Source organism: Drosophila bipectinata, chromosome 3R (assembly GCF_030179905.1).
Source record: "Drosophila bipectinata strain 14024-0381.07 chromosome 3R, DbipHiC1v2, whole genome shotgun sequence".
Taxonomy (NCBI): domain Eukaryota; kingdom Metazoa; phylum Arthropoda; class Insecta; order Diptera; family Drosophilidae; genus Drosophila; species Drosophila bipectinata.
In genome coordinates, this window is record NC_091739.1 from 22066015 (window position 1) to 22080424 (window position 14410).

General features: G+C 43.1%; 3 protein-coding genes across 3 annotated transcripts in view; 2 read left to right on the plus strand and 1 right to left on the minus strand.

The window, feature by feature from the left end:
* Positions 1-701: 701 nt before the first annotated feature.
* LOC108122550 (uncharacterized) lies at positions 702-1890 on the plus strand. Its single transcript, XM_017237180.2, has 3 exons — positions 702-762; positions 826-1218; positions 1274-1890. Exons 1-3 carry the CDS (start codon positions 702-704, stop codon positions 1888-1890), a joined length of 1071 nt encoding a protein of 356 aa, XP_017092669.2.
* An 863-nt stretch (positions 1891-2753) lies between these two features.
* Positions 2754-4828, minus strand: LOC108122585 (uncharacterized). Its single transcript, XM_017237216.3, has 3 exons — positions 4562-4828; positions 4211-4505; positions 2754-4130 (listed from the first exon to the last, which is right to left on the minus strand). The coding sequence occupies exons 1-3, from the start codon at positions 4762-4764 to the stop codon at positions 2880-2882; spliced, it is 1749 nt and encodes a 582-aa protein (XP_017092705.2). The 5' UTR covers positions 4765-4828; the 3' UTR covers positions 2754-2879.
* Positions 4829-6399: 1571 nt separating this feature from the next.
* LOC108122625 (ankyrin repeat domain-containing protein 50) overlaps positions 6400-14410 on the plus strand; it is a 28019-nt gene continuing 20008 nt past the window's right edge. The window contains exon 1 of the mRNA XM_017237314.3: positions 6400-7346. The gene's annotated coding sequence lies outside the window, so the exon portion shown is untranslated. The remainder of the gene's footprint in view (positions 7347-14410) is intronic.

Genomic DNA, 14410 nt, shown 5'->3' on the forward strand with positions numbered 1-14410 from the left:
TGTCTTGGCTAAGAAAATAGGATTGACATTTTTTTAGGGCTATCTTTGTATAAATTGGTTAATTAAGGAATATTTTAATATCCTCCATGGCTTCAGTTCATGCTATAAGTTTTTTTCTATACCTATTTTATTGTTCTGATTTCACTGCACATACGAACGCTTTTACTGATCGTTGCGATTGGATTTGAATGTGGTAACATTTTGGAAGCCGGCGTCACAATGCACCCTCCTTCTGCCACAGTATAGGATGCCCTGACAGAGCTACAAACAAATATATTAAATATGTAACGAATAATTATAAACTAAGTGCAAAAACTCGAAAAACATACAACATTTTATTTTATTCAAAATATGTAAGTATAAAGTAAGGAAAGAGCTACAAACAAATATATTAAAACTGTAAAGCTTCAATCCTTTGAAGACTTTTTCAAGAAATTTGTTGTATTAATACAAAGATTCAGGCTACAAAATATGTATGTATGCTCTAAGTCAGAACAATAAGAATTACAATAGAGTATTTTCATTTCCGGAAAATAATAAGCAAATAAGTGCAGCCAAAAATAGTCTCTTGTTTAAAGTTTGTTTAATAAATGTTAACACGTGCACACAAGCTTGGCTCAGAACAATGGTAATGCCCATAAAAAGGGTCTAAATAAAATATATAAATGCACGTGGTAGAGCTCATTCGATCACTCAGAGTCATGGAAGCTAAACTAGTGAAAAAGTTAATGCAGTTGGTTGCTGTAATTTTAATGGGCTTGGGTAAGTAAAATATTTTTTAAGGACATCATCGAAATTTATTTATGACATAAAAATATTTTTCAGTGCTCCAGTCGGCTGCCGACTGCCCACTTTCCAAGGCCGTTATTGAAGCTACCAATCGTATATTTAAAAGCGCCGATCCCGCCGGAAACTTGGACCTAAAACGGACAGAGCAAGTTCGCACTGGGGAGGTACTCCACATGTTCTGTCAGGCCAACGACATCGTAAGGACCACCTGCTTACCGAATTCGACCTTCAGCATCCCGCTCCCACTGCGGTGCAACAATCCTCTAGCTGTTTCAGCGACCATCGTCGCAGACTCATCCTGTCCAGCCACCACGTACTCAGTGGGATATGTCATCAATAATCGTCAGCTGGAGGTGTACCGCAGCTGTTACGATCGAGGCGCCGTGAAGGCTCTGTTCACTACCCACTTGATGTATCCAAAAAGCATCGGTAAGTAATTACTTAATAACTATCCTACTTTGACTAACATATTTGTCTTTTCTAGCCACTGAGCGAGCCTGTCCCCAATTAACGACGGATGGAGCTCTAAGTGATGCTGACGGAAACAGTTTTACGCCAGCGAATGTCTTCAACTCCTTCAGGCGGATTCTTGGCAGGAACCAACGATTCATACGCAATGATAGGGATACAGTCATCCTTCCTGCACGACTCACCCCATCGGCGGACTTCCTGTTCGGGGACCAGATTTGCGCCACTTCCAAGTATATCAACGTGGTGCCTCTGTTCAAGAGCATCAATGATGGCAACTTGCAGACTATTGAAAGGTGGGTGCGCACAACGGTGGGTGTTGGAGGACATATGCGAATCAGAACCGGTGTCCTGGGCACTCTTTCCCTGCGTGGAACAGAACGCCGACGTCGTCAGCACCCCATTTTCCTAATCGCTCCCAACAAAAACCCTGTGCCGGAATGGATTTTCAAGGTGGTCCGGACCGCCGCCAATCAACCGCATACGGTCTTCCTGACCTACAACAACATATTTGGAAACCGTCGCCCCAACGCCCCCAACTTCTGCCGAAGTGTACCCTGCCCAGTGCCCCTGGCCAACACAGCAGCAGCAGGTTTCACCTTCTGTTGCAATGCCGCCAGTTTCAATCGTTAAAGTATATTTCATCAGTATAACTTTTGTTCCAAAAATATAAATCGCAAAGAATATTTTTGCCAACTTATCTTCTATTTCCTGGGTCACGTAGCTAATGTAAGTCCCCGCCAGAAACCTGTCTGACTTCACACTCCCAGCTCCTGCCTAATGATTTCAGGTACGGATTCCTATTTCTTTTCTTTCTGCTGCACCTTAGATTCAATTTTAGATACGATTTTATGAGTGCTGATGACAAAATGCAAGCCACATAAAGTTCATTGGATGCAGCCTGAAAAGAGCGAAAGGGCAACTCCTTTGTTATTAAACGTGCGCTGGCAAGGTAAACAACGCAGCCCACAAACCACCTCCCTGATGCACGATAATAAACGCAGATAAGGCAGAGTGAAAAGCACAGAAAAAATGCGGTTGGCCCGGCTCTTTCCAAGAACCAGCCACTGTAAGCCATAAAGTCCCCCAATCGGCCCGGGGCAAGGACTGTCTTGAACCTCATGTGCTCCGGCCACTTATCACCGATGGCCCCAGAAATGGGCTGATATATAAGCGCAGCTCTTGAATAACTCTGCAATCGGACAAAAAAAAGATAATTATTTTGCCGTGTCTATTATTAAAATTTCTATGCCAATATAATCGGCTATATTTATTGATTTAAGTGATACAGTTTTCCGGTCAAACTACATTTGTTTGTATTTAACCTTTTTATTGAATGAGTTTTCGAGTTTTCGTTTCAAAGTTCATATTAATATTTTATATTTCTTATAGTGATAGTCAGAAAACATACAAAAGTTCTGCTTTGAAGCCTCTGGTCATCCATAATGAGTACTAAATATTATACCATAATGAGATTTAATATAACCGTGGTTCTGATACTAGAGTTATTAATACTATGAAATTCAAATCTCTTTTTAAAATTTCTTTGCTAATATTTCTAACACAGCCACAGTGTTCATGCACTCTGTTATTTTTTTAATTAACTAACTAAGCAATTAAATTCATTGGTCTTTTATCTCACTTTTGCAAATGCAATACATCTTATCGGTCTTATCTTCGACACAGGTCGACACTTTCGCATATGAATCGGTGCGACTAATTTTTGGTACATCGACCTCGACGGTTTCCGTTACGTTATTAAAAACGACAGTGGCCTGGAAGTCCGCAGAGTTCTGTTTGACCTTGAACTTTGTCCGATAAATGGCCACATCCCTAATGCGATCGATGTCGTGAAAGTCTTGGTCCAGATCGACTTTTATCTCCGTTCTATGAACATAACTTAGTGTTAGTTTTGAGCAAATGTCGCTGATGTTCCTGTCAGCCAAGTACTCGTTGATCTTTTCCATTACCAAGGGTGCGATCCGGTCGGCCCAGCCTGCCTTAATCCTCTGGTAAGGCACACAGGTGCAATAATGCTCTGGGATTCCGGCATCCTCGCAAACGCGGAGTTCAGGTAATGGTTTGAACAGAGATTGGCATTTGGGACAGTCGTGGGCCCGAGGCAGATGCGGCTCGTCAGGACTGCCCAGCTCTATAATGTGCTTCAGGGTATTGTGCAAATCATAGTTGGAAGACAATCGGTTCATGTTCACCTCAAGGGCGTTAGCGTACTCCGGATATTGGGCCCGAAACCAAGGCGGAAGGTAAATAAACATCGTTGGCAGACGCTCCTCCAGAAACCCGCTGGGTAAGGACATTATTTTGCCATACCGTGACCCGTGATCTGACATGAATATCATAATGCTGTGCTCGAATACACCGTCGGCCTCAAAATCCAGCAGGTACTGCAGCACATAGTCCTCCATTTTCGAAGGCATTTGGAAGCTGTCGTGGCTGAAGCTGTTGGACCAAAACAGCCCCCAAATGGGTTGTTTGTCGACGTATCGCCTGGCAAATTCCTTGGCCATGTCGTACACATAGCTGCTGGTTATGCGGCGACCTATGCAGTAACTCATGGAGCAGCTCTCGCACTTCCACTTTTTCAGGCCCGCCTCAAAAGACTTGTGGTTGGGTCGTCCGTAATAGTCAGTGGGCTGCTCCACAAAGCCGGGCCTACAGTAATTGAAAGTTTCCATACCAGTTTCGTCCTCAGCATAGGCGGTAAAGTAGCTTGCGTTCTTGAAGTACTTCCATACGAAGGGAGTTTCATCCAAACAGCCTTTCTCATGCCAATTGCAGACATTCTTCAGCGCCGAGTCCGAATCGTAGCCAGTCAATATGGCCATTAGGTTCGGGAAGGTATTGTCCCCTATCTGTTAAGTAAAAATTTAATTTAAATGCAACCATTAAAACCATTAAGTGTTTCCTTAGGAAACAAGTAAGTTTTCTGTACCTTATTGTAACCCTGCATTTCGTACCAGCCACTGCCGGTCAGGAAATTGTATACTTTGGGCATGGTGCGTCGCAGATTGATACGCGATAGGCTATCTATTCCAAACATAAGTACACTGGGCTTCCTCTTTGCCGGCTCCAGGGATAGACCTAGCGGGGGCGGCTTATGCTGAATCAAGATATAGGCATCACTCTGAAGTACATCGGAGTCGTTGCCAAGGCGGTGACACTCCACAATAAGGCCTCGCACGTGTAGAGGCACCTCAAAATTCTGAGAAAAATATTTTCGCTCTTTTCTATAAGGGGGACTCCATTTAAAATCCATCATTACAAAATGTTTAATTTCTATTACTTGTCATAACTGTCGTGGTTCTTATCGCGTATTATCTCTTGGTAATGACAGTTGTACTCGGAATCACTGGAGTTCAGTAAGCGGGTTGCGAGGGCCTCATCGATACGCAGAACATACCGTTGGCGTATGACATCATAGATGGGGGTCACCAGAGCGGTATCGTTGGAGCAGACCTCGAACTTTTCGGGATGAAAAACGGCCATAGCCGCCGGCTCGAAGGGATCTATGTATGGAATCTTACACTTGGCACTCTCCACAAAGTATTTCGGCAACGGCACCGAAACAACAATATCGCTTTCCCTGACTGGACTTCCCGAGACCGTAGAAGATTCTTCAACAAAGATGCCAACATCACCATCTTTATAGTCGGAGTCGGATCGCAATTGATTTTTATAGTTTTTTGTATACACTTCATTGGATTTATATTCGCGGTATTGAACATCTTCTTTTCTACTCAGCAAACTAAGTGTAACGATCACAGCGAGAAAGCACAAAACTAACCATTTAAGTTTCGAAGGTATAGCGGAGAACATCGTTGTGGGGGCCAAAATGTTTGTTGCTAGACTGAAGAGTTTGGGCTGGGAATCGTATCTTTTTATAGCGGCGCACGCCACATATTTGCAGTTATCGGGCTCTTCGGAAGAAGTTTTGATAAAGAATTCTATGCGTGTGTCAAAGGAACATGTGTTTAAGACCACTGTATTAAACTTCATCTTAGGGAAGTCACTCTTATCAAACATCTGTCAATGACATAACGTAATGACAAGATTCGTTAAAATAATAAAGTCTGGGAAAGTAGAAGCTTTGTTACATAATTATAACATTATTATCACATTCCTCTGATATCAGATTTAAACGGAATCTTAAAAAGACTATCCCTTTGTTTATTGCCAGGTTTATCCAACAAAACTCTTTGAAATTATTAACATCATTTATCGTTTATGTTGTTTACACTTCCCTATTTTAACAATTTTATCAAATATAATTTTTTCGAATTTTAAGAAACAGAAAATAAATGGGAGGAATTTTAAAGGATTGGAAGAATTATGCCATTTGAAACGACCGCCAAGCAAATAAAAATGGATTTAAGATTGTCTAAATACAAAGCACGGACAAGAACCATTGCGATGAAAGCTGACTGAACTAAACTGTGCTGGAAAACGTAGTAGTTTTACTATGGCGGATGCTTGAAATTTTTATTTGAATATAATCACATGAAAACAAACAAATATCAAATAAATCTTAAAGTAATTATTTCTAGTACATAAAATAGTTAATGGTAAAGCACATAATACATTATCTAGTACATTTTCTTATCTGTATAAATTATTATGAATAATTCAATAAATATTGAAAAATGGATTCTGCCCTGTCCCTAATATCAACGTTGAACACCCAAATAGAGATGTTGATGACCTTTATATAGTTATAAAATGAAAAAGTATAAATTTCTTTCTACATTATTTTACAAATATAGGATTTAGAGATTCAGTTTTTACTGTGTAGAGAGAAAACAAAGAGCGCTTACTAAACATTCACCCTCATTTTTAAAATGTTGGCTCTCACCAAAAGTGTTACCAGACCATTAATAACCTGCTCTGAAAAAGGGCTAAATAAAAGCCAAAAAATAGTTAAGATAGCTGAATAAAAGTCTTAAGAAATTAATTTCATAATTATATCAAGTTAATGAAATCTTAAAGCATAATAAGGTAAATATTTTCCATTATAAAACTGCCTAAAATTATCAGAATAAGAGTTACAAAACTAACATCCCTGCATCTGTGAGTTAGTAGCTAAATGGGCAGCACTGCTCACCAGCTGAAAAGTATCTGAAAACACCAGTATCGGAGACTCGCCGCGCGTATCTTATAAATGTATCTTTTGTTGGACTGCGCGGGTGTCTGTGCTGCGCGTTTCGGTAATTCGAAAAATCAAAATGTAGTAAAATGCAATAAAATAAGGAAAACAAAAATAAAAAGATTGCTCGTTAAGTGTCGGTTGCGATCCGGTTGAAATCTGCGTGAAAAAAAGTGAAAAAAACAGGCGTTCCCACGCCAAACCAAAGAGAGAAATATCCTGGCTGACGCAGGATGGCCGTGTAAAACAAACACGAGGATAAGTCGTCAGCGACTGAGAAGGATACGAGCAAGAAGAAGAAGAAGAGGAACAGGCGGAGCCGCATCTGCCGCCGTCAAAACAGAAATCGAATAGGACGAGATACAGTGCACATCCGAGGTAGAAATACAACCGCGATTGCATCTCTCCTGCTCCCATAGATTGAAACCAGTAACTTGATGTTTGGCTTAGGCGATCCAAAAGATTCAAAATAAGAGTGCATTGTTTTATCTTACAACTTCGGGTGGAAATGGATGTCTTTATCGCATAAATTCGACTGGTAATGTTGCAACGCAAAGAAAACGCAAAGTAAAAGCAAAGCCAGAACAAACAAAATACACAGCCCAAGAGAGAGAGAGAGAGGGAAAGCAAGAGAGTGCCCTGCGCGTATATTGGTGTATCTGTGTGAAAGTTGGTGTCCGTGTTAGTGCGTGTGTGTTGTGCTGCTAACAACAAATTATCGTTTAATTTATATTTCTGTGTTTTTGCGAAACGCAGCAGCGAACGAGTGACTTTTGCGCCCAAGGGGATGTCTTCGCCTCAATCGCTGGAAAAATCTGCCAAAGCTGGAAAAACATCCACCACCCCCGGATCGCCAGCTATCAGGATTTAAGGCGGATAACTAAGGCGCTTGCACTGCGATGCACCACTGAGTGGCATTCTCAAGAAGGTAAGCTTAGTACACAGGGCCAGTTCTGACCTCGCAAACGAATGCCAAATTTATCCAAAATAAAAACACGTTTGCCAACGCCAGCAGCAACAACAACCACGTCCAATTAAAGAGATGGTGAAAAAAAAAAAAAGAAAAAGATAAACCGGCATGCCGGCTGCTGCTGCAAATGCTGCAATTCAGTTCTGCTAAAAGTTAAACGAGCCAAGTGGCAGCAGAAACAACAAAACACTTTGCACCAAATACAGTATAGCTTCCATAAACTCGATTTTCGATGCCATTTTTACGTTTATGATGAGGTTTTCCACGCAATTTTCATCATATACTTTTCCATTTATAATATTTTCTCTGATTATTTTATGGTATTATGGCCTGCACCTCGTACCAAGTGGGCCCTGTTGTTTGTGCCCCACCAAGGGGCAGCATGCTTTAAATATTTCACCTAACTACACACAGAACTGTTCTCGGTGCGCCGCCAACTTTTGAAATGAAAATAATCATAATCAAAGGGTCGGGGGTCGGTAGTCGGAGCAGGAGCCTCTTGACAATGCCACACCCACTGCCCCTCCGGGCCCCACGTTTTTTCCACTGCCAGCCTCGGAAAGCCTGAATGTATGAATGAGTTAATCAGGGAGAGGAGGCATATCGCCGAAAGGCAACAGTCAGCAGACGCATCGTCGTCTGCCAGGGCTCTTGGTTGCCATCAACGGCAACCAGCAAACAAAACAGAAAAACAATTGCACTAAAGTTTCACTAGAAACTGCAATGAATCAGAAGGGAAAACCAGTACCACTACCAGTACCAGCAAGGGCACAAAAGAAATGTGTTGGCTGGAAACTTGATACTCTTTTTCCGCAGAGCGACTCCTAGTGTGTAGTAATCTTAGGGCCTAAGACTTGCAAATGAAAATAACTTAAAAAAATTAAAAAAAAAAAATACCCCTTTTAGATGTGTTTTGATTAAAAATAAACTTTCAGCAAAGGTCAGTAACATGAACGAACTAAATTAACCCTTGATTTCGAGTGTATCAAATACCATGACAAGGAATACGACGATGAGTCTGCCATAAATTGTGATGGCATTCTCCTCTTAACGGGTTTTTTTGTTTGTTACATTTTTCGACATTTACGCCATTGACGTAATTGTCAGACCCGGCCCAGACACTCTCTAGTTTACTATACGACCGAGCCACCATCGCAACTCTAGCTCTACTTCCAGCTCGCTACCCGTCTGGCTTTTCAAGCTCAAGAGCAGTGCCGCCCGGCAGCTGGCGGCGCCCCTGCTCTTAATTCTGGGGCTTTTCATGAATTTGCATTTGCATTTGCGGCCGCCGTCTAGCTAGCACTTGGACTAGCTTATTCAGATCGTATTTTTCCGTAATTTTCAGCGCTGCGCTCCGATTTTTTCCAACACATTTTTCCTTTGGGCACGGTTCGTTGCACTTTTGTCAAGCTTTTGGCAGAGTTTTCGGCTGAATTTTCGTGTTGTTGTCGAAATCGCACAAAAGTAATGAATGGTCTGATAAATTCTGGATGCCAAATAAACCCAGCAGACCAAGCAGCACCGCTGACTACCAATTTAGCCAGGCCACAAGCAATTAAAATTTAATTTTCCCAAGCCTCGAGATATCGCACATAAACCGCAGTATTAAAATTTAACAACGCAGCAGGTCCTGCGGCCAAATTGCCTACTGGCTAGCCACCTTAGAGCCCGACACCTCCCACAGCCCCAAAAACAAATTAATTGAATTGAGACACATTTGCGAGCCAGGCCGCAAAAAAGGAGAAATTATTTTGGGGAAACATTTTTTCGTGCGGCTGGCACATCAAATACATTTATAATTTTATTAGGACAGCATTTTTTTTATCCATTTGCTGGAATGACAGCGGAATGGAAGGTCCTTGGCAGTCAATGTGGTGAAAGCACGCACACCATGACCAACGCACAAATGCACTTGAAACTATTCTTGAATATAAGGTTAATAACCATTTTATTTCGAATATATATTTGAGTTATTTAAAGATTTTTTTGGCAGTGTAAAATCCCTGTCGGGCTGAGTCATTTTCCACCATGCTTTGGAGTGTTAGGCGCCGGTGAGGATAGCCCATAAAACAGTCCCTGTTCAACTCTTCGCGCAACCTTGTAGCAGAGTGTATTGTGAATTGTTTTCGGGTAGGCAACACGCTGCGGTTCCTGCAAAATCCCTCCCACCAGCCATCCTTCGTCCTCGGTATTGGCAACTGCGGGTGTGTGCTAATGACGTCGCACTTAACCCATGTTAACCGAAAAGAGGCGCGTCCGGTGCCTGGGCCCAGCAGGTAGCTAAGGTCAAAAGAAGACAACGATTTTTATGAGCACTTGACAACTCTATAAACAGAGAACGCTTATCACCCCCAGAACACCTACACCATGACCCCCAGTATCTTCATCTCTGGCTGATTTGCTGCCAGCTAGGCTTAACACTTGGAGCGCAATTTTCACACGGCTTTAATGTTCGGTTTTATGGCTGATACGCTGGTTAGATAGCTTTAAGGCCGGCTTAGCCCCCAAGTCGCCCCTCCAGAAGTTGCCAAGACGTTAAGAAAGAAAAACAAAAAAGCTAAAAGCAAAGAAATATGGCAAAACGAAAGCATCGCCCAGGAAAAACCTCGCTGAAGATGGAAAACTTACAGACAAACTTTCCATTTGCAATATGCAAGCTGCTCCAACTCAAGCCGAAGACGTCGTGTAGGTTGGTTTTTGTGTAGTTGGGCTTTTCTGTCTGGCTTTTTTTCTCATTTTTGTTGCCTTCTCGAGCTCTCCAAGTTGCATGTTGTCAAAATTGCTTTGACGTTTTATTAGTTTCCAACTGGCCCGGAGCAGCCGCACTCTAACAAACCGCCATCATCATCATTATGATCATCGCCATCGACACACAGCATCTCCATAGCAAAGACCACAGACAAAAAATTGAAGAAAAATTTACATAAGAAACCGATGCTGAAGGATGCTCCACAGACCGGGCACACTTCACTCTAGCCGGCTCTAAAAATAACAAATAACAAACTCCCAATGCGCTGACCAAAGCCAAATGAAATGAATATAAAAACGACAAATGCGACTACTCCGGGCCGAAAATAGTTTGCGGCATGTCAAAAAGCCAGTGACCGCATTAAATTTTCATCTCCGGCAAACGTTTTGGAACACTTCCAGAGGCCCACAGCCAGACCGGGCGGCCGTTTCCATCCATTTGATAGGCCAGCCAGCTGAGGCAGGCCCCTGAGATTAACGTTCTCATCCAGCTTCTTTTACAATTTTTGTGTGTTTTCGGTCTGCAGAACTGAACAGAATTGTGGTGCTGTGTTCGCGTGCAGCTCGTTTTCCCAGGAGAACGGATTGGTCATTGATTAATCGCACGAAATCAGAATTTATTGAGGAAATCAAACGATCAAAAAGACCCCAAGAATTAACGAGATTAAAGAAATGCTAAAATTAGCCATTGCATCAGGGTTTCTAATAAAAATGTTATGAGAAATCTCAGCCACGGGGTTTCCCCAATATTTAATCACCTAGATTGTAACCAAACTAATAGGTTCTTTTAATATCTGTAGAGATCAAATAGAGTATCTATGAGTCGACTCCTCAGGGGTACTTCAACCTACCAAGTGGAGCACACGGCGCAACTCCCAAAAATGAGATTTGTGCGCGGCTATTTTTGTAGCCATTGCATCCAACGACAACAGAAAATAAGGGGAAAAAAATCTATGACAAATAGTTCAAAGGCCCTGCTCGTTAAGGGATTTTTTTTTATTTTTTAGCCAGCGTCAAGTGTGTAGAGTTTGTTATTTTTAGTTGGACGCAACCAGCAACCGAGCTGGACTGGACGCACCCAAGAGGGAAAGACACCGGATAGCCGGGGAGTAAGAGGAGGACGGCAGTGCACAGTGCACATGACGGTGACGGTGACGGAGGGAATAATTAATTCATTGCATTGGCCAAACAAATTTCGGCCGACCCAACCGAGCTCACCTCAGCGGAGCTCCGACCAGAAATGGGTCAGCAATTGTAAGCCGGCAGGCGGTTTCCTGCCTTTTGTTTGGCGATCATGATTATGATGCCGACGCCCATGTTGCGTCACAGTTCATCCCACGCCCATGAACGGAGTCGCGCTCAAAGTCATTTGCCCTTTTGGCCTTTGCTCTAGAATCAGATAGATTTGGTTATTGCGTTTTTTTTTATTGGCGTGTTAAATTGTTGCAACTGCAGCCCAGTTGTCTTTATCGGTTTATCGGTGGCCTGCCTCCCAGCCGCAACTCATTAAGTGAAATTGCTCACAAGTCGGCGGGCCCATGTCACGCTCCCCACCACCCCACCACCACACCAGCTCATGTGCTGTCTTTTCTTTTTGTAATTCAGCTGATTATGAGATTGTTGACTTGTGTGCGCCTTCTTTTCCTGCGTGGCTATGGTGAAAAACAGAAGAAAAGTACTGGGGGCTGGCTCTATAAATATGTATCTGCAGAGGGAGAAATAGCTTTTGAAATAAACTCGTAAAAACAAATATGAAAGATGGTTTGTAAGATGGGCTTAAAATATCAGATATTTCAAGGGCTTTGAAGCACATAATAATATCTGTAGATAAACCTAGATATAGTTAAAAATCCTATAGATATTCCCAGTGTATCTGAGTACGCGCACTTTTACGCAGCTCCTCTTGTTCTTGTACTTTATTTACATTCCGCTTGGCGGTGCTCTTCTTCATGGTCAATGGCCGATTCGCCGCTCTTGGGGCTGACTGGGGGCTTTGTGGCTGCTATACGACAGCGGTGACGAGTGCCTCGACTGTGTTATGATATAATCTGCGGTTGCCCAGCAACTGGAATAACACTTCTTCTAAGACTTCCATGTGGCAGCTTCATCATTTGTTCTCGGCCGCACTCGGCCCCCCCAAAGGCCCAGACCACTCGCCATATCTACACACTGCAGCTTTGTCAGCTGCCACCAGCAGCCCCAATGGCTAAATTAAAAAAGAGCGAGATGGCGATGCTTTAAAGAGTGAGACAGGGTGTGGGGATGGGGGCCGGAGCGGTATGGTAATGGGAAGAGATGGAAAAGTGCTGCCGGCAAGTGCCGTTCAGTTTTACTAACGGCCTGTCAAATGGGCGCGGTGTTAGTTTTTCAGTTAGTTTTCCATTTGCTCAAAGATGAATACAAACGCCAGCCAGCACAACAGTGAAATACTCCTGAAAAGTACTACAGAGATGATGGAAAGCGAGTGGCTGGGGACGGGGCAGGCAGGCAGACCTTGCAGGTCCTTTTAAGCAACGCGCTCCATAATTTACATAACACTCACTTGCACTTAGTGCCTGACCTAAATTTAAGAACCACCAGCGCCTCCACCTGCTGCTAACGAAGCAGCTCCGAGAAGCGAATTCCATGGGGTCCTTTGTGCGATGACGGGGGATGATTTCGGGGGGCGATGCTACGGAATGTTGCGAGGCACGAAATCTAGAGATCGTGGGATGTAATTAACCGGAGGGAGCAGCGGAAGCAACCGCAAAGGTCAGGGATTTTGTGTCTGCCTCAAAGGCGTGAGGTGAAAGTGAAAATGGTTGCTATACACTCATTACTTTGCTTAAATATTCATAAATTCAGCAATTTGCCTAAGCTGTTTTTCGTCCAGCCCAGGGAATACATACAGAAAGGCCATTAGGCCACTCTAGCCACCTAATGAATGGTAATTAATGCATTTGTGACTGTCCATTGCCGGTAATCGAAGACACGACAAATTCATTTAACAGCCGCCATCTATGACAATCGGCCATTAAAGTGTCCGCCAGCGCTAAACGAGTGTCCTGTCCCACGCCTTCCATTCTGGGGGCCCATCATTAATAGTCTCTTGCGAAAGACTTGTGCAACATGCAGCGAGCATTCATCATCGGTGGCAAGCTCAAATGGCACGCCCCAATGGCTGCCCAGGCTATTTACGCAATGGAAAGTGCCATGGAGCCTGGTGTGTGTGGGTGGGTGGTCTCTAAATTGGCCCCCCCATATCACACAGGGGCGTAGTATCTGTGTACAGAAACAAAAGGGAAATCTCTTCAATATTCGAGAAAATATTGATTCCTTTTTGCCTAAATCTAGGCTACACATCTCATCCGTCAAAGTGTCTGTCTCTGGGATTAGACTTTATTGTATTGCTCTCCATATTAATGCCAAGAGTGGGAGGATGGCCCTGCCCGGGTCTGATTAATGAATAAATGCCCAAGTCAAGTGACACAAACAGTGTTTAATTTACGGCTCTACTCGCTGGTTGTTGGTGGAGCTCAATAAACAACTTGCAGAGTAACAAGAAAAGCGAAAATGTTGACAATAAACTCTCAATGGGTCGGTCGGATGGTTGGAGAAATCCTTACATAAACACTGGCTGACTCATGGCGCTAATATGCGACGACGCTTGCTTATTGCATATTCAAAATGTACACAATTTATTTCAAAAAGACAGTCAAGTGCAGGAAAGGGAAGGAATCCGAGATGGGTCTGTCAACCCTGGGCAGTTAGTTTTCTGCACCATTTCCATTGTGCGAGGAAAAAAGTTTCCGACGAGTGCTGGTGGCAGGCGGCAGGCACACTTCCTCCCCCGGCAGTTGCATTAGCCGAACTGCCACTTTAGTTTGTCGATTGGCATTGTAATGGCCTTTCACTGCTCCAACTGGCCGACAAGTGGCCGGAGCTGAAACTTTTGCCAGCCTGACCCACATACGTCTGCCAGTTTCCTGGCAGCCATTTTAATTGCTTTGTTTTATTACCTCAATGAAGTTGTTGTGAATTTTCGTCCATTACCCTGGAGCCGAATCCTGGCCTTAGGATGCTCACCAATCACAATTAAAATCTGGCCAAAATGCCAAAGGAAAATTCGAATTTATATTTTTGGAAAGGGGAACTCTGAAGTGGGCAATCGATGCCAAAACAAGCTGAAAGGCAGTGAGCTGCTAGTAAACAAAAATCACACAGCCACAAAAAACATTTTGCACTCGGCTAATTCCAAAGCAAATACTGGCCTCAGATTGTTTACTCATTACTTT